The 20,787-nt window shown below is 42.6% G+C and overlaps 1 protein-coding gene across 2 annotated transcripts in view; it reads right to left on the minus strand.

Annotated features, from left to right (window-relative positions):
* Positions 1–18,446, minus strand: part of LOC147693059 (collagen alpha-1(VII) chain-like) — a 35,459-nt gene extending 17,013 nt beyond the window's left edge. Inside the window, exons 1-3 of one of the 2 annotated variants that reach the window (XM_086939308.1) lie at positions 18,240–18,431; positions 14,739–14,855; positions 3,529–3,591 (exon numbers count right to left, since the gene is read on the minus strand). In XM_086939308.1, coding sequence (XP_086795434.1) covers positions 3,529–3,591; positions 14,739–14,855; positions 18,240–18,354 — 295 coding nt within the window. In that variant the 5' untranslated portion in view covers positions 18,355–18,431. Of the gene's footprint in view, positions 1–3,528; positions 3,592–14,738; positions 14,856–18,239 lie in introns of both variants that reach the window. The other variant, XM_086939309.1, reaches the window with a different exon arrangement.
* Positions 18,447–20,787: the final 2,341 nt, after the last annotated feature.

A 20,787-nucleotide genomic window follows, 5' to 3' on the forward strand; every position in this document is an offset into this window, starting at 1 on the left:
CCCAGAGGAAGAGAGAAGGTTGAGGCGATGTCAATTGTGCCGATCAGATCGTAAGTAAGATCTGCCAGCTGGCGCCCCTGTATAAATCCCTTCTGATCGTCGTGTATTATTGAACCGATCTCGCTCCCCAGCCGTGTTGATAAAATGGCGGCAAAAATCTTGTAGTCGTCGTTTAGGAGCGAGATCGGCCGATAAGACCCACAATCAGTCGGGTCCTTTCCTGGTTTGGGTATCAGGATGATGGTTGCCTCCCTCCATGACTCAGGGGGTGCTACGCCTTCCATAAAGATGTCATTAAACAGGGCCGTTAATGTTGGAATGATAGTGGAATCATATTGTGATAAAATGTGCAAAAACATACTGTAAAGTTCAAAATAAAAGGAAATATATCAATTAAAAGCATGGTATGGTGAAAGAAAAGACCAGTGGTATATAATCACTTGTCACTTGGTGATGAAAAAAATCTAATGATTTCATAGCAAATCAATCTTTTCAAATATCATGTATGAAATTTAAAATCAGTTTTTTAACGCAATTACACAATATTGCGTATAAATGTTACATACAATAATGTCCAATAACGAGATAGGTTGACTCTATCTAAAGTGTTATAATGAGGATTTTAAGTTTGATTCATGATATTTGAAAGGGTTATTTGTATGAATGATTTCACCTGCAATATAAGTTAATTATTAAAAAATGGGTTTGCTCTGAGATTACAGGACTAGTAATCAATGATTACATTATATCTTTTGTCTTTTCTTTTTCCTTATCATGCATTTAATTGAATTTGACACCTTTCCATTTCATTTGCACTTTACAGAATATTTTGCAAATTTGATCTTAATATGATTGTAGATTATTGAGTAATCAATGTATTATATGAGGTATTGCCCCGGTGAAGTGTTTGCAAAAACACATATTGGAATCTCAAAGGTTTAAATTAAGAGTGATAAAAGCGCCTTGATACGGTGTTGGCGCACCATAATCTGAGCCAAACACATCCCTATATCATTGGTTCTCCAGCTTCTTGGAAAATGTGTAACCTAAATTCTGTTTTTAAAGATCCATGAGGTAAGCCACAACCATAGGCGACACTTACAAATAACTAGTCTTTGTCAGGTGAGCCGGCTCGTTTGATGCTGCTACTGATGGTAGTCCCCTGAACACTGAAACTGGAATATCGAGGAATACAAATAACGAGGACAAAATATCGAAAGATAAGTATCAATTTTATGTACCTAACTCTAATGATATATACCTTCAAAATATATATATATATATATTTTCAAGGTACATAAATGTGGAGTTAGGAACGAGAAATCTATACTTCCTCTATATGCACCCACATTTTGATATTTTGGCCATGATATTCTTCTAAATTACTCATATTTGTAACCTCGATATTCAGTAGGACATTCGTAGAGATGATTCAAGCATCTTCTGGGAAAGGATATGTCCTATAGAGCCTGTTAGTGTGGCTAAATGCGTGCCCACTTTCAGAGGCAGATATACAAGCCACTTGCGCCATTTTTGTGCAGCTGTTGCGTCACTTTTTGTGACGCAGCAGCAGTGTAAAAATGCAGCCCATTTACATCGTGACGCATCTAGGGAGATGTAAAGTTGTAAAGACCTACGTCATATGCCGCCATTTCGGAGCAGCAGTGCTGATCCTGCTGGACCTGTCGGCTGCTTTTGACACGGTCGATCATTCTATCTTGATCGACCGTGTCGCAGCGGCAGGGATCACAGGTGGCGCTAAAGACCTTATCTCTTCTTTCCTCACTGATCGTGTGCAATCAGTCGCCTTTGGCAATTTTAACTCACCCCCTTTTACTCTTCCCTGTGGTGTCCCCCAGGGATCCTCGCTAAGTCCGCCACTATTTAACATTTATGTGTCTGACTTGGCGAGGATCATAAAAATTCATCACCTGGCGGTGACATCCTGCGCTGATGACACCCAGATTGTCTTGGCCATTAACAAAAATGGAGATGAAGTGGCCTCCAACTTCAATCAGGGAATGTTAGCCATAAGTGACTGGATGTCCCCAAACTGCCTGAAGCTAAACTCCGATAAAACGAAGGTGATGGTGTTCGGCAATCTCTCCCCAGCCTGGTCACCTACCTGGTGGCCTGCCGCACTGGGACCACCCCCTTCCCCGGTGACCAAGGCAAGAAATTTGGGAGTATTGTTGGACACTAAACTCACTTTTACGCACCATGTTAATGCGGTAGTATCATCCTCTTTCTACACCATGAGAATGATTAAAAAACTCTTACCTTATCTCCCCATGAACATGGCTAGAGTCCTGGTTAGCACTCTAGTTATGTCTCACATAGACTATTGCAATGTGCTTTTAGTCAATGCTCAGGAAGGAGTCCTAAAAAAGCTACAGCTGGTGCAGAATGCTGCGGCCAGACTGATTACGGCCACCCCTAAATATGCCTCCATCTCTGGCACCATTCAACAGCTCAATTGGCTGCCAGTGAAGAAGAGAACTACATTTAAAGCACTTTGTATTGCTATAAGGCAATCCACTCTCAAGGCCCTGCTTTTTTAAAGGATGCACTCTGTCCTTACAACCCGGCTAGATCCCTTCGTTCTTCTACGGCCGGTCCGATGCAGGTTCCCAGGACTAAGAAGGTCTCTTGGGGAGACAGGTCCTTTATAGTGACCACTACCAAACTATGGAACCGTCTTCCAAGTTACATCAAAACCTGTACTTCCCTTCTCTTTTTTCGTAAACAGATAAAGACCTGGTTGTTCAAACAATAACCACTCATGAACAACACAACCTGGCTGCACTATTTAATAACTACTCATGGATAAGTATAGTGGATACTCAGCGTCGAGACACCCTCGGGTATTTGTGCGCTTAACAAATTTCCTAAATAAATACGATACCTGCGTCAGGTATAATGTATGCAGGGTGGGCGTTCCAATGCAGGAAAGCCTCAAATCTCTTTAGTCTTCAGGTGCCCAGATTAACAGCGTATGCCACACCTGTCATACTAAACATTGCTGTGTGGGACATTTAAGTCTTTGAAGATGTAACAAAGTGATTAGTTGTTGCTCAATGTCTATGCTACTGCTTTCTCTTTAATCCTAACCCCTGGATAAACTTTGCTCAAGCTTGTTTCCAGAGGCACCAACAGTTACGCAATCTTGAAACATCAATGCGTTATTATCATTCTTACTTGTAGCGTGGATTGTCAACCCTACAGCTTAATAGAAAGCCACATCTCCCCGTTAGTACTCCACTCCTGTAGTTCCTGATGCCATTTCTTGATATCAGGTATAAATATACATACCATATGGGGTATTTCATCTATCCTCTATTTGGCTACAGATTATTTTTATGTTTGTATTGGTTTTTTTTCTCCAGAAGGAGTGAAAAGAGTAGAATTAAATCAGATCTTCAGCTTGACTAAAGAATTTGTATTTAGAGTGGTGGGAAATGGAGCTCTCGGTGGATGGGTGCCTGACTCTCACACTGATATGAGAGCCACCAGACAAGTCTTTCTTACCTTCCTTTAGGGTTTCTCTCTTAGCCCGTTCATGCTCTGCAGTCGTGGTTGGGATGATCACCTCTACAAACAGGGAGCAAAGCAGTCAATTATGACGTCACTGTTTGAAACAGGAGAAATCCCTAAAGCTGAGTCACCACATGGACAAATTAAATGGATGCTATGAGGCATGGAGGGATAATCAAAAACCTTGGGCAATGGCTGCATGCCATGAGACCAGTCCCATACCATTTTGACTTTCTTCTCCTTTTGAGGATCATGCTTATCCTGCGGCTATTTTTTTGCAAAGCGCTTTTAAAGCAATATAAGCTGAAATCAGTTAATACATGCATTTAACAAAAGACATCCATGAGGCGGTATAGAGTTGGAACAAGAGAGGCATTACTGGCGTTGCAAGATCATGTTACACATGGACACACATGCAGACACTCACATATATATATATACACACACACAGCAACTAGACATTGTACAGTGTGACTGTTTTTCCAATTTCAGTGTTGCAGGGCAATTTCCTGCCCTTGTTCCGAACACCATCCAAAGACAATGCCAGTTTTGACCCTGCAGATTAATTGGTGGGATCTTCGTTCAGAGTGGACACTTTGAGCTTTCTGAGCTCCAGTTGCCTCCCTGAGGAAGAATCTCAAAGTTCACAGTGCAGACCAGTAAGCATTGGAGTTCCTCAGGGGTCAATCCTGAGCCCCATGCTTTTTTATCTTTATATAACATCGTTGTCCAGGATAATCAGATCGTATTTGTTTGAGGCACTATCATATGCTGACGATACCCAGCTGTTGATCACATTTGGTCCAGACCCTACAGATACAATGGTCCAGTTTAAAAACTGTTTTACCCACATTAACAGCTGGATAGGCCAGAACACACTACAGCTAAATGGCAGTAAAACCGAGATCATTCTGTCCGGTAGGGCCGAAGAGTATTTGTCTAGCAGCTGGTGGCCTCAGGCATTGGTTTTATGCCCGTCCCCAAAACAAGCAGTCTGCAACCTTGGAATAACGATTGACAATAAGCTTTCCATGAAAAACCATGTTAATCGGGTACTGGGTACCTTTTATGGTATCTTGCGGAAGCTACGTAAGATCTTTAAATGGCTACCCATTGAAACCAGGAAGCCATTGGTTTAGGGCTTAATTGTAAGCCACATGGATTACGGAAATGCTTTATTGGCCTCTTTAAATGAAGACCTTTTTTCCAAATTGCAAATCTTGCAGAATACTGCGGCCAGATTGATCCTAAATTTGCCTCCAAGGTCCCCTTCAGTCCCCAATCTAAGGTTCCTCCAGTCAGGAAAAGAGGTCATTTTAAAATCATGTGCACTGATCCTGGCTACTTAGCGAAAAAAACTCAAAAGATGTCAGCCTGCAAGAACATTAAGGTCCCCTTCAAAGTCTCTTCTTGTCCCACTACGAGTCCGCACCGTACGAAACGGGGGTCAATCCTTTTCTTTTCTTGCCCCTCATCTCTGGAACAAGCTGCCGTTTCATCTTTCGTCTATTACAGATATCCAGCGTTTCCGCAAAGAATTGAAAACGTGGTGGTTTTAGACCAAGAAATAACGGAACTAGATATGACCCTTAGTCTCTGGAATCTCTGCAAGCGCAATGAGACCTACCAGTGATATGTGTGCTATATAAGATCCTCTGACTTGACTTGACTTGGTTTATCAGCAAAGAGACATTACTAATGAATGGGATGGGTGTGGTATTCGCTATAAGATAATGTTTTACATTTGTAAAGGTACGATGCAAAACTTTCTAGAACTTTGCAAACAGGTTTGTCCCCCACATGGTATGGAAGCTGTCTTTGTAGCAATCTTGGACAAGATATTTGCCCATGTCGACACTAACTTCATAAAGATGCTCAACTTTTTATACCTCTCTAGCACTGTTCATGACGTTTATTGCAATACTATCACCAGAAGGCTGTAGTTGGCCATGAGTGCCAAAAGTTAAAAGGTCAGGTCGATTGTGCGTCACCCCTGTAATTCAACTCACTGCAAGCCTCTGTAAGTTTGATACCCTGTTCAACATCATTACTAGGGACTGATGGAGACAAGATTTCCTATCCCCATATACAGATCAACAGATAGAGCTGCCATTTTACAGATCCACATCCATGGTCAAGTAAGTGGGGGCCAAACTACCGAGAGGATGGTCAGCTGAACAATGACTAGCAAGACATTCTGGTGCCAAGACCAATCCAAATGGGACAATCCAACCTCTCCTGGATATCAACCTGGTCCAGAAAGAAGTGCACTCTCCAGGTAAACTGATTGACTGCAAAGCATACAAATAGAATACTCTGAAGACAGAAACTATTTCTCACTGGTTGCTAGGCATCCAATAAGAAATGCTCAAACAACCTGAGGTTTTATTTAACCTTACAAGCTGCCTGCCATTCACCCAATCAGAATTTAGCAGTGTGTTCTTGGCCGCCAATCAAAAGCCTGGGTTTGTTGAAGGAACTTGTTTTCTGAACTGCAGAAGGAATTCTGGAAGTCCACTAATTTTGCAAGATGACCGAATATTTCTCCCACCCCTATTCTTGCTTTCTCTTCTCCTTACACAACTTTGCAGATAACAGTCAGAACTACAACATTGTCTATGGAGAACAAGACTAGTTCATCCATATTTTTAAAGGTCTTACCACCCATGAGAATTGAGAGAAAAGAAGAACGTTAACACCTTAGATGCGCGAAAACATCCCTCCCCAGTGCTGCGCTGTCCATTGGAACTAGGGCTGAATGGACGTCCAATGGTCGTGCGCAGCACTGGGGAGGTAGTGCTGCCGTCGGCCAACGCCCCGACGCACCACTTAAGACGTTAACATGAAAGTCAAAAAGAGAAGCGTTTTTCAGCACGGTCCACAACATTCCCTCTTACTGCATACCTTCTCATAAACCTCTGTCATTTACCCAGTGTCCTCTACTGCTTCAGACAAAGTATATACGTTTACCAACATGGCAACCCTTAGAATTCTCACACTAATAATGCAGTGAAGGAAGGTGATGTTTCAACATCAAAACCTGAGATGGAGCCTCTGTTACAGAGCTCTAGTAGTGAACACAGTGGCCAATACAATACGTGACTACTGTAAGGCTTTCTACGCAGGCCTTTAAATGTCAGTGATCAGACAAAAGAAGGGATGAAATGACTCTGCTACTCAGTCTTGCTACATGATAACAACAATCCACAAGATTTTAGAAGCGGAAGTAACATTGAAAATAGGTGTCACATTTAGATTTCAGGAAGGACTGAGCCAAAGTAGCAGAAAGCTTATGTCCCCTCATCAGGCATTCAATGGAATGGGCTCACGCTAAAACTTCTGTGTAATCTCCTCCAGGCCCAGAGGTGCTAGATGACGAGCTTTGTTTTCACCACCATGTTTTACAGGATATTTAGATGTTCCCTCGTAAAGAGCTTTCCCTTCCCTAATTTAATGTAGATGACTCTATCACACTCATGTTAGGCAGGCTTTCAGGAACACCTTAAGTGAAAAAAAGAAAGCCTCTACAGTGACATTAACATGGGTATTTATTTATTATTTATTTTGTGTCATTTATAGAGCGCACAGCTGCCCCAACGGGGCGTCCCGGCGCTAATGGATCTGGTAACAGGGATGCTATAGGGAAGGAAGATGGATTATAGGCAGAAGAGATGGGTCTTAAGGAATTTTCGAAATGCGGATTCTGTCTGACAAGCACGGAGGGCAATCGGGAGTTTGTTCCAGTGCTGAGTAGCACAGACTTCGAAAGGCTTCCCTCCTGAATGTGTCCTTTTAAATCTAGAAGTTGCAAGGAGAATTAGGGAATTGGAGCGCAGAGTTCTGGCGTTTTGGTATGGACGTAAGCTGCTTTTCAAATGGGCTGGTCCTTCACTCTTAGAAGCTCTATAGGCTAGAGTCATGGCCTTGGATACACATCTCTTAGCAATGGTTAGCCAGTGTAATCTATGGAGAAGAGGAGAGATATGTTGTCTCGGAGGAATTCTCTCCACCGGACGTGCCACAGCGTTTTGAACAGTCTGGAGTTTTTTACATAAGCCTGCCGTAATGCCTAGGTACAGCGCATTGGTGTAGTCGAGGTGGGAGGTTATCAATGCGTGAACCACAGTCTTATGGCAGTCCGAAGGCAGGTAGTTGATGAGCCTGTTTACTATTTTAATCTTAGCAAAGCAAGATGCTGCTACTGTTTGGACCTGGGTATTAAAAGTAAGATGGCTATCCCAACGGACCCCCAGGTTCTTTACAGAGTCTTTAGGTATGGGGGCTTGACTCAAATCTCCAGGCCACCAGAGGCTGGAATCGAGAGGAGGCGGTGTATTAAAAAACAGGATCTCCGTTTTTCCTGCATTCAGTCTTAAGGAATTAGAATCCATCCACTTAGAAATATCCCTAAGGCAGGATTTCAAAGGGTCAAATGCAGAAGCAGTGGGCTCATCAAAGGTAAAAAGTAGCTGAATGTCATCAGCGTAGGAAGTGGTTTTAATCCCAGTCCGTGCAATCATTTCGGCCAGGGGAGTGAAGTAGACATTAAACAGGAGCGGGCTCAAAGAAGAGCCCAGAGGAACTCCCCATTTAAGTGGTCTGGCGGGGGAAGTGAAGGGAGGGGTGTATACCTGCTGTGTGCGGTCCGATAGATAGGAGGTGATCCATTTCAGCACAGTGCCACCTATACCCAGATCCCCCAGCCTCCTCAGCAGAGTCTTATGAGAGACGGTGTCAAATGCTGCTGAGAGATCCAGCAGCACTAACACCGCCCTCGACCCACGGTCTAGCGTCCATCTCACCGAGTCAGCCATTTCAATTAGGGCTGACTCCGTGCTGTGGCCAGACCAGAAGCCATGCTGAGAGCCATGCAAAAGCCAATGGGACTCTATGTAATTGGCAAGCTGAGAGTGAGCCAATTTTTCCAGGATTTTAGCTGGAGCAGGCAAAAGAGATATTGGCCTGTAATTACTCGGGTTGTCCGGATCCGAGTTGGGCTTTTTCAGGATGGGAACCAAGGAAGCATGCTTCCATTTGGCAGGAAACCTACCCGTTCTCAACGAGTCATTCCAAATATGGTTGAGGAACGGGTTAAGAAACACTGCCAATCTCTTGTATTGCTTCACCGGCCAGGGATCATTTGGTGATCCGGATTTACAATTAAGTAATTCTGCAATGGTGTCAGATTCAGAGATAACTGCGAATTCTAAGAGGACAGGGGACCGCGTATTCTGAGGAATATGCTCTTTCTCCTGTTCTGTATCGTTAGAGATGGGAAAGGAGGCATATATGTTCTCGATTTTTTCCTCAAAAAATTCCGATAATTTGTCACAAAAAGACTGGGTAGCAGGCTGGCTCCGGGTCAGTGTGAGGATCCGTAAAGGATCTAACAATGCTGAAAATCTCCCGGGAGCTATGACTGGCTTTGTTAATTCTAGAGGCCAGATAGTCCCTTTTATGCTCCACAATCAGTCTACGGTATTCCTTGAGGGCCATCTTATAAGTAACTTTGCTTTCCAAAGAATACTTCTGCCTCCAAGTTCGTTCAAGGGTTTTGCACAAGGCTTTTTTCTGACGAAGCTCGTCGGAATACCAAGGAGCAGATGGTGCAGCCCTGAAAGTTTTAATAGGCTTCAGAGGAGCCAATGCCTCCATGGCCTGGCCTATCCAGACATCCAGATTGTCAATGCGCCTATCAAGATCTGAAGCAGGAATAGGCTGCAAGTTTTTTAGGTGTTCCTGGAGTGATTCTAGGGTGATGCAACTCCAGTTTCTTCCTGATGCCTCAGGAATCAGTGATGGCCTAACTGGATAAGGTATGTCAATCTTAAAGGGAATGAGAAAATGATCTGACCATATGACTGGTACGGGATTAGCTATAGGATATTTGTCAAGTTGGAACAGATCAAGTCCAGTATGTGTCCAGCTTTATGCGTGGGTAGATCAACTTTTTGGGCTAAACTGCATGCCGCCAGCATTGAGACAAAACTATTGCTATGGGGGCAAGACTCATCATTCACATGGAGATTAAAATCCCCCAGAGCAGTGAAATTAGCATAACGTGAGCTAGTCTGGACGATATAGTCCGCCAGAACTGGCAGATGTGTCGTACTGGAATGAGGGGGGCGGTAGATCAATACTCCAGATCAAGAGATAGAGGGGGATAATTTGATACTGAAAGGCAATACCTCAATGCAGTCTATTTGGTCGTATAGAGGGATAGTAACCGTCCATTTGGACTTATGAATAAGAGCGACACCACCTCCCTGTTTGCCATTGGGTCTGTTAGAACAGATAATATTATAGCCTTCTGGGATGGCGAGGGAGACAGTAGGGTTAGTGGTATCGTTCAGCCACGTTTCAGTGAGAAAAAGAAGGTCCCAATTATTGTCCCGAAATGACTGCCAGATGTCAATGGCATGTTTAACCAACGATCTACAGTTCACCAGGGCCACTTTTAGGCTCATAGAGAAGCCTAATCTCCGAGAGACGTTGGGGCTACAGGCATGGACCTGACTATTATTTGGTTCACAATGAGAAAGATGAAATTCACAGTCCCTACACGCATAATCCCTGCTCCCGGCGTGCGGAGTAAGCAAGGGGCTGTGCGGACACCGGGGGGGTCTCAGGGCCAACAAATCGGAACGCTTATAGCTAGAGAACGGTGGGTACCTAGGGATAAAAAACAGAATCTTCACTTGGTGAACTGCCGTTTTAATGTCCCTGCCTTTGACAGCAAGAAACAGTGTGTTCTGAGCTCTTCTTGATCATGATGATTACGATAAAGATTTGTAAGACTGCAAACTCATACACCGGTGGGTATCCAGGTGGGTATCCTGGTGCTAGCAAGCTGGAAAAGTGGAAGGGACTCGAAAAACCAAGTCTCAAACTTTATGGAATTTGAAATGGATGGATCCTGCACAGAGAGAAACAGGCACAGAATTTCCGAGCTCAGGCACCAGACAGAAGCGGGATCAATTACTAGACCTCGAGTGAAAATGACAAGACACACTTAGTAGAAAAGCATCTACCAAACAAAGAGTTTCCTGGCTGAAGTTTGATCCTATACTGAATAAAGGCAATTCCAACATTGAAAAAGTTGCGGTGAGCAATGCCGAGGGCTTTAAGCAGTAGGCTTGAACCGCAAGCAACCGGTGCAGGTTTCTAAGATGAGATGTTACTGATTAACGAGCGGGAAGACTAAGGGCTGATTTAGATCTCGGCGCATGGGTTACTCTGTCTCAACGATGACAGATATCCCATCTGCCGAAATATAAATCCCATTGAACCCTAAGGGGCTTATATTTCAGGGACGGATTATCCAACCCAATCTGCAGAGATCTAAGTCAGGCCCCATGTAAGAATCTTGAGGGCAAATTTTGGATGAGTTGAAAAAGTTGCAGGACACTCATGGTTGGCCCAGACAGAGGAAGTTATCATGGTGAAGGAGTGACATCTGGGGCATCATCAGATAGTAAAAGCATGTAGAATTAGCAGCATTGAATTGTTCTTTAAACTACAGTGAGACATCTAAGTGTCCTCCTAGATTGTTTGTAGATTCTTTGGGGACTGGTGCATGGCTCAATTGGGGGGAAATAAGGGGACGAACATCAAAGCAGTAGCAAATAAAGAGCATCAGCTAAGCCTCACTGACTTTCAGTTTTACAGAATTTCAATATGTTCACTAGACAACAGTGGTCAAACAGGCTTGGAACTTGGTTAAGTTGGCAGAAACATTGTCTACAAAGAGACCAACATTTGTGCACCATCTGCACAGGACTCCAGGGAAAAGCCAACACCCTGAGTAAGCTGTGCTAGTGGAGTAACATATATTGAAGCGGATAGGGCACAGTGAAGAGTTTTATGGCACCCACTTGTGGATACCCTGCCGGGGTTATCTCACAGGGGAATACCAGGACGGGTTCCCTAAGCAAGCGCTTAGATGCCTGCGATGTGGGCGGTTTGCGCTATATAAATACATGTACATTTACATTTACATTTACATTACATATCAGAGATCTGGAAGAGGAATTGTAGGTTGACATGACCAATTGATGATCTTTTAGAGAAGCAGCTCTGAGCTTCATCCCTCATGAAGCCCTTGACAGAGGGTGGTGTTAGACGCAATGCCAAAGGTGGCACTTGACGTAAAGAAGAATCAACGCTGAACTGCCTCCTTTGTCAAGCAACATTCATGTGTCATCAATGACAGCAAGCAAGGCAGGTGCAATACTTTGGAGAGAGCAGGCGGCAGCATGCATGTTGTCTAGAAAGCAATTGGATTCAATAAAAGCTGAAAGCAGAGCATTTATCTCTATTTCCAGATGCTTAGATAGCAAACGAAGAAAGGAAATGGGGCGATAGTTAGCCAAAACTGCAGGATCAGCAGAAGATTTCTTCAGTAATGGAATGATCAATGTCTCTTTCAGGCTTGAAAAAAAGTAGTAAAAAACTAAGAATTATGACACAAGGAATGAAGTTGCAGTGCTGTAGAGCTGTGAGCCAGATTGAAAATCCAAGGAGGTCAGGTGTCTTCTGGAGATATGGATCTGGTAGTGAGGCAGTAATGAATCCAAACTCATCAGAGAGACCTGAGACAGACTAGAGTAGGTATCGGAAAGGATAGCTGTGGTCACTGGTAACTTATCTTGAGGATAAATTCCTCCACTGAAGGGAATAAAGGAACTAAACAGCTTTAACATGGTATCCTCAAAATATAAAGAGATTGAGTTAGAAAGTTTGTGTTAGGGAGAAATAGAGAAGGCAGTGCAACTGGTTGAGAAAAGGTTTTTCTCTAAACTACAATGTTTACTAAGGAATTGTTTGTATTTTGCATCAGTGCAGGTTTTTTTACACAGGTTTTTATATGTTCAAAGCTCTTCAAGATAAGTTTGTTTCTGGGCCGCATTATAGTTGATTCTTAATTGCCTTTCCAAAACTTTGCAGTGCTGATTGGTTGCTGAAAGGTGGTTGGTGCACCAGGGTATAGAGGGAATCTTTCTGAAGGAACACTTTTGTTTACAGTGGTCATGTGGTGAAGTACACCAATAAACCAGTTGATAAAATGAGTTGCATGAAGAGCTCTTATCTTTCAGACACTAATACCCCTGCTTCCCCAGAAGTTAGATTCAGAAAATGTGTTTTCATCCAATAATTCACAGTCTGTACATAGGTCTTGGACTTTGCTGGGGGCAACAGTTGGCTGTTATCTAGTCTGATTGTGACTTTTGTGCTACTCACAAGCACAATAGGTGAAAACCAAATGAAGGAATGAAAGCAGCCAGGGGACACTGGTACATCATAAGAATTTCTTTTTAAGTGAGGACCCGGGAGAACCTTCACCTGTCAATCGGCAGAACCAGAAGAAAACAGGAGATGCTGTCATCGCTGGAGACTTTTCAGGAAGACTTGGTGAGCTACAGCATCTGAAGCAGAAATGACTGAGTATAATCAATATTTTGATATCGCTGCTGTCCATAACTTTCCTGAGGTAATCCAAGATTCTTTGTGGCACACGGTCATTGTTTCCAGTGACAATAAGGCCATAAGAACAGCACCCAAAGAATGTAATTCCTTGATGACCCGTGGGAGTGGACATATTGCTGACCTCTATTGAAGCTTTGTAGTTGGAAGAAGATTGTTGGAACTAGATGGAATGTATCCAGAACAGAAGGATTCAGTGTTGATTGCTTTAACACTGCTTAAGAACGTATTTGAGATTCTGTGGGATCAAACATTACTCATACGTTAAGGTTCAATATCACCCCAAGGGTTGAAATTGTATGGAACGTTATGAGCTTTAGGACACAGAAGTCTAGAGACCTGGAGCTCTTACCAGTGTAAATATGTTCAGCTGTTTGATCGCGACTTAGGGCCTTCTTTAGAGTCTGGCAGGCAGGAAACTCCATCACAAGTGTGGCAGAGACCCCCTGTGCCCTATTACAGGTGCATAACAACCTATGGCACTTGTAATACACTGAACGGGGCATCCATCTTTTTTTGTCCTTAGTAATGCAAAGGTGCTTGACATGTCAAAAGGCATATGTTCCAGGCAAATATGATGGAACAATTCGGCATAAGGTGACAAACAGGCATGACATAGCACGCATCCTTGGTGTAACCAGCTGGCATTATGTAACGAGCAAGCATAATATAGGATGAGCTTGATGCAACAAGCAATAAGGATGTACCAAGCAAGCACAATGTAACAAATGGCCTCTATGTAACAAGCAGGCATAATGGCATAAGCAGGCGCATCAGCTTGAGGCAACTAACTTCACAGTGTAGCAGATACTGGCAAAAACGCTCAAATAAACTACTTTTTGTTCCGACTGTTTGTGACCAATTTAGAAAAGGTGTACATCAGCGGTGCTCAGGAACAAGCGTATGCGCTGCTTGACTGTGTTTGAGGCAGTGCACATGCAGCTGCCAGTTACTCATTTTATTTAAGCTTTTACTGAGACTAAAAAGCAAAGCACTATGCAAGATACACCATGCAATATTACTTAAGTAGTTCATTTTATGTGCAACACCTTTTTGTATACATGTCATTTTAGGGAACAGTTCTTCGCATTCTGAGACTTGTACATTGGCGTTTTCAAATTTAAGTTAGGGCTTACAAACAGCTTAATTTATAAAAAATGTAAGTACCATGGCCCTTCTCAGGAGGCCACTGCAGCCTGCAACACTCATTGTCTCTGATAGCGCTGTCGATGACAGAACCAGCACAAGTACTATCACACTGCTACAAGTGTGACAATTCAAATGACCCCAGGCCACTCAAAGCTGTAATAATGTGAACAACAGATCTTATTCATTTCTAATGTTTATTGACTTATTAAACACTGTTGTTGTGCTCATCTCATAATATGGCAGACAGCGCCATCATGTGATGGAGTGTCACAGAAGCGGGTGCTGACAATTAAGTGCCGGTGCTGAGCACCGGAAACCACTGGCTCAAATTAAGCACTGGACAAGTCCTTGCATGCATGCCACTCTAGCTTAAAATGCATCCTCTGTCTGAAGGGGTCACACATGACCTAGAGCCACAAACTGTTGGGCCTTTAGAGCAATATCACTAATTTCTCTGAACACATCTGACATCTCAGAGAAGTGAATGCCATCTACCGAAGCCCTCTGTGAATGGTCAACATGTCTTGCCCCAGCAACTACTGGGTAGACCTATGGGTTATAAGACAACTCACCATCACCCAGGGTGCTCTCAGTCCCCTCTTCTTCTGGACCCTCGTTGTAGTCTTCCACTGTGTAGACGTGTTCATACTCGGGGTCATTGGTGTTCACGACCACTCGCAACTCACGGCCTGCAAAAGAGATACGGTCCTTAGCACGCTAATCAGAAAGAGAAATCGAGCATGCTAAAATGATTGTGAGTGGAATAAACATGACTACTGCCTCCCTGAGCGGAATACACTTACAACTTGTGCTAAAATATTAGGAAGATTCTGTAAGTGAAGCTGATTGACTCTGACTGGCCTACAGCTGATTCAGATTCTAATAACTACAAGAACTGTTTGATGGGAATCTCTGTGGCAAGGTGTAATGCACATTGGTCTCACTCAACCACCCAGCAGCTGCTTTGCATTAAGCCTGAGGGTAAGTTCTGAGCTCTGCGCACAAGAAGCTCTGTGATTCAGCTGTCTTCAGAAGCAGGCAACTCAAGCATCATTGTCTGATGCAAGATGTCACCTCAGCTATGGAACAGGCGCCATGTACGAGCCACGGAGCTCGAAGATGGAGCAAGGTATTGAGGCAGAAGTAAAGCTTCTGAGATAGTTTACTTTCAAGGTCAGATTTCTTGTACATGGAGAGAGTGGTCCTGCACTCTGGGCCCGATTCACAGAATGAACTTAAGACTCAATCCTAAACTTACTACTATTTTGGTATTCACAGAATGCACTTACTACTTTTGGCATTCACAGAATGCACTTACTACTTTTGGCATTCACAGAATGAACTTACTACTTTTGGTATTCACAGAATGAACTTACTACTTTTGGTATTCACAGAAGTTAGGAGTTTGTCTTAAGTTTGTCTTAAGACAAACTTAAGACAGACTTAAGACAGACTTAAGACAAACTTAAGACAGACTTAAGACAGACTTAAGACAAAATCCTAACTTCTGTGAATACCAAAAGTAGTAAGTTCATTCTGTGAATGCCAAAAGTAGTAAGTGCATTCTGTGAATACCAAAATAGTAATAAGTTTAATATTGAGTCTAAGTTCATTCTGTGAATCGGGCCCACAATCTTTAAATGACCAATGACGTGTACAGCACAGAATATTATTTGACATTTTCTGTAAATCTTATTGCTTTTACTTGACAGCATGAGAACACTGTATTGCTCATTATGTTGTGGTCACATTATTCTAAATGCATTTTTTATTAATACTAAATACAAAAACACCAAGGGTGAGCCAATGACATCTGGGAGGTCTAAACGACACTAAAGAGAGTACACACGACATCAGGGGTGTGATAAACAATACAAAGAATGTGGCCGTATGACACCAGTAGAAAGACAGGCAACATCTTCTGGATAGCCACATAACAATAGGCCAGGTAAACATCAGGTAGTAACCAAACATCATTAGGAATAAGAAAACATCAGAGACCAAACAAGCAACTTAAGTTGTGAACTAAACACTGTCAGAGGCACTGCAGACAACCTCAGAAGTGGAGATAATATCAGGAGCAGACAAAACAAAACCAGCAGCAGACCAAGCAACATTTAAATGGTCTGAACACCAAGAGCAAGCTAAACAACATTCACAATGGTGCTAAAGAGCATGTGTTGCATCCCAAACTACATTAGAAAGCGACCAGACATGAAAATAAATAGGGCTAAATGGCACAGGGGGGGCACAGAGCACAAGGTGTAGCAAATAATATGTGTCACAGATCAAACTATCTTAAACATCATCTTGCACCAGCCAATGTGTGTCAAGCCACATTATAGCTGGGTCAGACACTGAGGTGAAATACAACCAACATCACAAATGAGACTGAATATTACCAGGTTCTGACCAAACAACAATAGAAGTGGGCTAAGCAATGTCAGAAACAGTATTGGAAACACGCTAAAACACTAGGGATGTTAGTAACAACATAACAGGTACAATAAAGAACATCAGGGAATGAGGACAGTTCACATCAGGTTCAGACCAAACAAAAGATTCAGTAGGAATAAAACTGAAAGCTATCAAGAGAGTGTTAAACACCATCTGTGGCCAAGAAGCAACTCTAGACGGGAGGCAAAGAATATCTAAGGAAAGTAAACTAACATCAGATGCAGGTCAACCTACATCACTGGTGAGTCTAGCGACATTAAGAAAGAAACATTATGAATTAGGCATAACAACATAGGGATGTCCCTACAGCAATTGGGACATAATTAAGACACCACCAGAAGGACCAAGCAACCACAAGGGCAAGCAGAAGAACCTCAGGCCTTAAGCTAAATGACACCCAGACTAACATAGGGGCATGCCAAAGAACATCAATGAAAGAACCAAACAACATAACAAATAGAGCCAACCAACACATGCTCATTAGAGACTGGTGCAGAACAACTTCAGTGATAAGGCAACATTCTAAGAGTGATGTGCAAACAAACACTGAGGGAACAAACAACACAACAACATGGGGAATGGTCAAATTACCAGACAGGACTGGGCTAAAGAACACTGGGGATTTGGAAAAACAACATCATTGATGTGGGAAAACACCTTTAAAGATGAAACCAAACGAAATAAGTGGTGAATCAAACTTCATTGGGAATGGGACAAGCAACAACCAACATGAAGCTAAAGAACAGTGGTAAAAAGGAAAACCACACCAGGCACAGGCCTAGGATTAAGCAAAAGACTTCAGAGATATGGCTGATCTATATCAAAAAGAGGTACACTAATGTCATGGGGAGGATAAACAGATTAAGGATTAGTTAAAGAACAAATAGCTAAAGAACATAAGGGGTGTACATCAGACTCTGGCCAAAGAATTAAGGATGAATCATATAACTTCAGGTTAGAGTTATAAACATAGATTAACCAATGAATGTTAATGGAATATTAAGGGGGTATTGAACCATTAAAAGTGAATTGGATAAATAACAAGAAAGGTGTATCATTCAATTACAGTCAGGGTCAATCCAAACAACCTCAGGCAGGCATATCACATCAGGGGATGGATAAACATTTGTGATGGGTGATTAAAAAAACACAATAACTGAGACACCTGGGGCCATTCAAATAGGGTGTGGTGCAGATGAACAACGTGGAAGGACAAAACTTCAGCAATGGTACAACTATTAGTGATAGGGTCAAATACATATGAACTAAACCTGGGTTAAACTAAACAGTAAGGGAAAACATCTGGAATGCTCAAATTGAGCGAATGGAATGCGCAGTACAGCCACAAACCACAGTGTAGCCATGAGACACAGCTGTCCACACACTCATCAGATTCTCTTTTCTTTGATTTTTTTATTGTGTTTTATCAATACGCAGAATATGACATGTTTACATAATATGGAATGTCCTAGATTAAAATTCAATACTGAGTGTAACACGTTTAGTAAGCAGCAGTAACACTTTTCAGATACTTCTGAGATTAAATTGTAATTATGTTATTGCAAAATGTGGCATTATTTAGTGCACAACAAAAGAACCTGAAAGACAGGACTCACCCTCCTCTTCCTCATTGTGAGAGAACTTTAGAACTGGGACTAGACGTGACTTAACAGACGGGTACGATGGGGAGGATGGATAGTTGGGGAGAAAACCTGGGAGGTGTAAGGACATAACATATATTCAAACGAAGGACACAGGAACGACTGATGAAGGCAAGCATTAAGCAGAAGTAGCAGGCCCTGTCCACATTATGCATGCACAGTTAATGCCCTTGCAAGAGCAAGCGTACAAGAACAGCTTGCAAGCTGTCATCACACACTGATGTAAACTCATCCTGGCTTGAGCAAGGGGTCAGTATGTGCCACCACTGTACGGCAGCTAACTGGAAGAAACTCTGACTATTGGAGAATGATGCTCAAGAAGATGTGAGGGACCAGACTAGTGCTCCCAGCATCTCCTCTGTAATCAGGGCTCCTCCTTAGGACAGTGAACCAAGAATTCAGCTGCCAAAAGGAATGTTATCCAATCTGGAAACACTCTACAAAGGGGGTAGGAGAATCATACTAACATACTTTTCTAGTTCATCATATAACATGCAATACAACAATACAACCTATTAATTTATTAACAAACTCTGATAGCAACTTGCAGGGAATGTTGGGAGCTGACCAGCTAAATAGAATGCTCACTTTGCAGGCTGAAGCTAGTATTACAGGTCTGCTCAGGGAGCATTCCCTGGCTGCTAACTCCCCCTGCCCCTCTGAGCCCTGCCAGGTGTTTAAGTGCCCCACGACTTACATTTTTCTGTCTCTGTGGGGCGACTAACACCTCTGTATTGCAGTACCGGCACTGCTCTCTTTTGCAACCGTAGAGAGAGGTATTTTTCTCATCATGCAAAGTAAGCTGAATTCACTGCTTCAAGGGGGCGAATAGCCTTATTTCCCTTACCTACAGGGATTTTAATTTAACTGCCCTTATTATCCACCTCGGCCTGTGGTCTGGGCTCATAGCCATGAGGAGGATAAGACTGTTTTTTTAAGTATCAATGAGAGAGAGAGGACTAAAAAGCTAGTCCGTGTCCCCAAGGTTATTATATGTCATCAAAGAGAACTAGTCTATTTTTACGTGATACAGAACTCAGAACTGTATGATGGGTATTAAGAAAAACTCTAATTTCTTTTTATGAAGCCCTCACCAACCAACCTAGTTGGTGGCATGCTTCATCATCGGCACACCCGGTGACACCGAAGTGTCCCGAGTGTGCTACAACGCCTGTGTTACAGTGGAGCAGGTATATTGCTGAGTGTGCGGTGATGGTGAAGTGAAAGTGAAGTTTAAAAACTGTCCAGTGGTCCTATTACCCAAAGATTTTACCTTTAATATATGGGCCTCTGGCAGTAACAAAAACAAGGCAGTGATGTAGGTGGAGTGGTAGTTAGCAACTCCTGCATCCAGTGGGCGGTCTACATGTTTCAGCCAGGCCTTTAATTATTAACTGGCTTTCCTCAGCAAATGCTGCTAAAATGGTGCAAATTTAAAAATTGTGTACCTTGAGCTTTACTCTGAGCCTGACTTAGATCTCGGTGGATGGATTACTCCGTCACAATGGTGACGATATCCTATCTGCTGGAGTATAAATCCCATAGGACATAATGGGATTTATATTTCAGCAGACTGAGTAACCCGTCCGCCAAGATCTGAATCAGGTACTTAGTCTGAAGGGTGAGCTAATGAATATGGTAAGCTCCATCTCCTGAGTACCTCCCTCTGTAGTACCTTATTTTGGGTCTAAAGAGCATTGTAGGGACATCAGCCCTAGAAGGTTGAAAATGTATGCTGTCATATATTTATTTTATGCAGCAGAAATTGATGCCACCATATCCTGTGGGTTCCTATCAAAAGTGATCATCCTAATTCAGTCTTGACTGTAACCTACAACTTGTCTGGCAAGTTAGGAGGGCACAGGTATTGTCTGGGTACAGGTATTATCTAGACTCTGTGGCCTCTGGACATTTGAGTTAATGCTTAGTGAAGCAGTGTTAGATGTCCGCCATGCAAGACTGAATTAATCAAAATTAACTAGTTCCCGCTCCAGCTTCTGAGGTCTATGGACGGTTCATGAGCAAATTGTCATGACTGAAACATACACAACAACTACAGGGACCCTTCATCCCCCCTGTTGTTAAGGGCACAGAAAAGTAGTGCACTCTGGTTTCACATAAATATGCAAATACCAACAGACCAGAGAGCATATTTGATTTAAAAAAATTTCAAAGTTTTTGGGCTCACACAACACTCAAAATATTATGAGGAGTCGAGCAGATTCACGCTTCATCTCGAAAGTTGAGGATGTTTTTGCTAAACATACTTTTGAAAATACTTTTTGCCCTGGAGAAGAAAACGCTGGTTGAAGATTGTACCGAGTGCTGTGTATGGCTGGGCAGTACCTCAAATACTGCCCATATTTGTACGTTCCATAATTACTTCTGAAATGGGGATCAAAATCAGGTTAGAACCATTGGAATAGCCAAAGAAATTCAGCTGGCTACAATTAAATAAACATCAAGTCTTTAGAAAAAATGTATGTAGTTGATTTAAGCCAAA

This window comes from Lissotriton vulgaris, chromosome 9 (genome assembly GCF_964263255.1).
Source record: "Lissotriton vulgaris chromosome 9, aLisVul1.2, whole genome shotgun sequence".
Taxonomy (NCBI): domain Eukaryota; kingdom Metazoa; phylum Chordata; class Amphibia; order Caudata; family Salamandridae; genus Lissotriton; species Lissotriton vulgaris.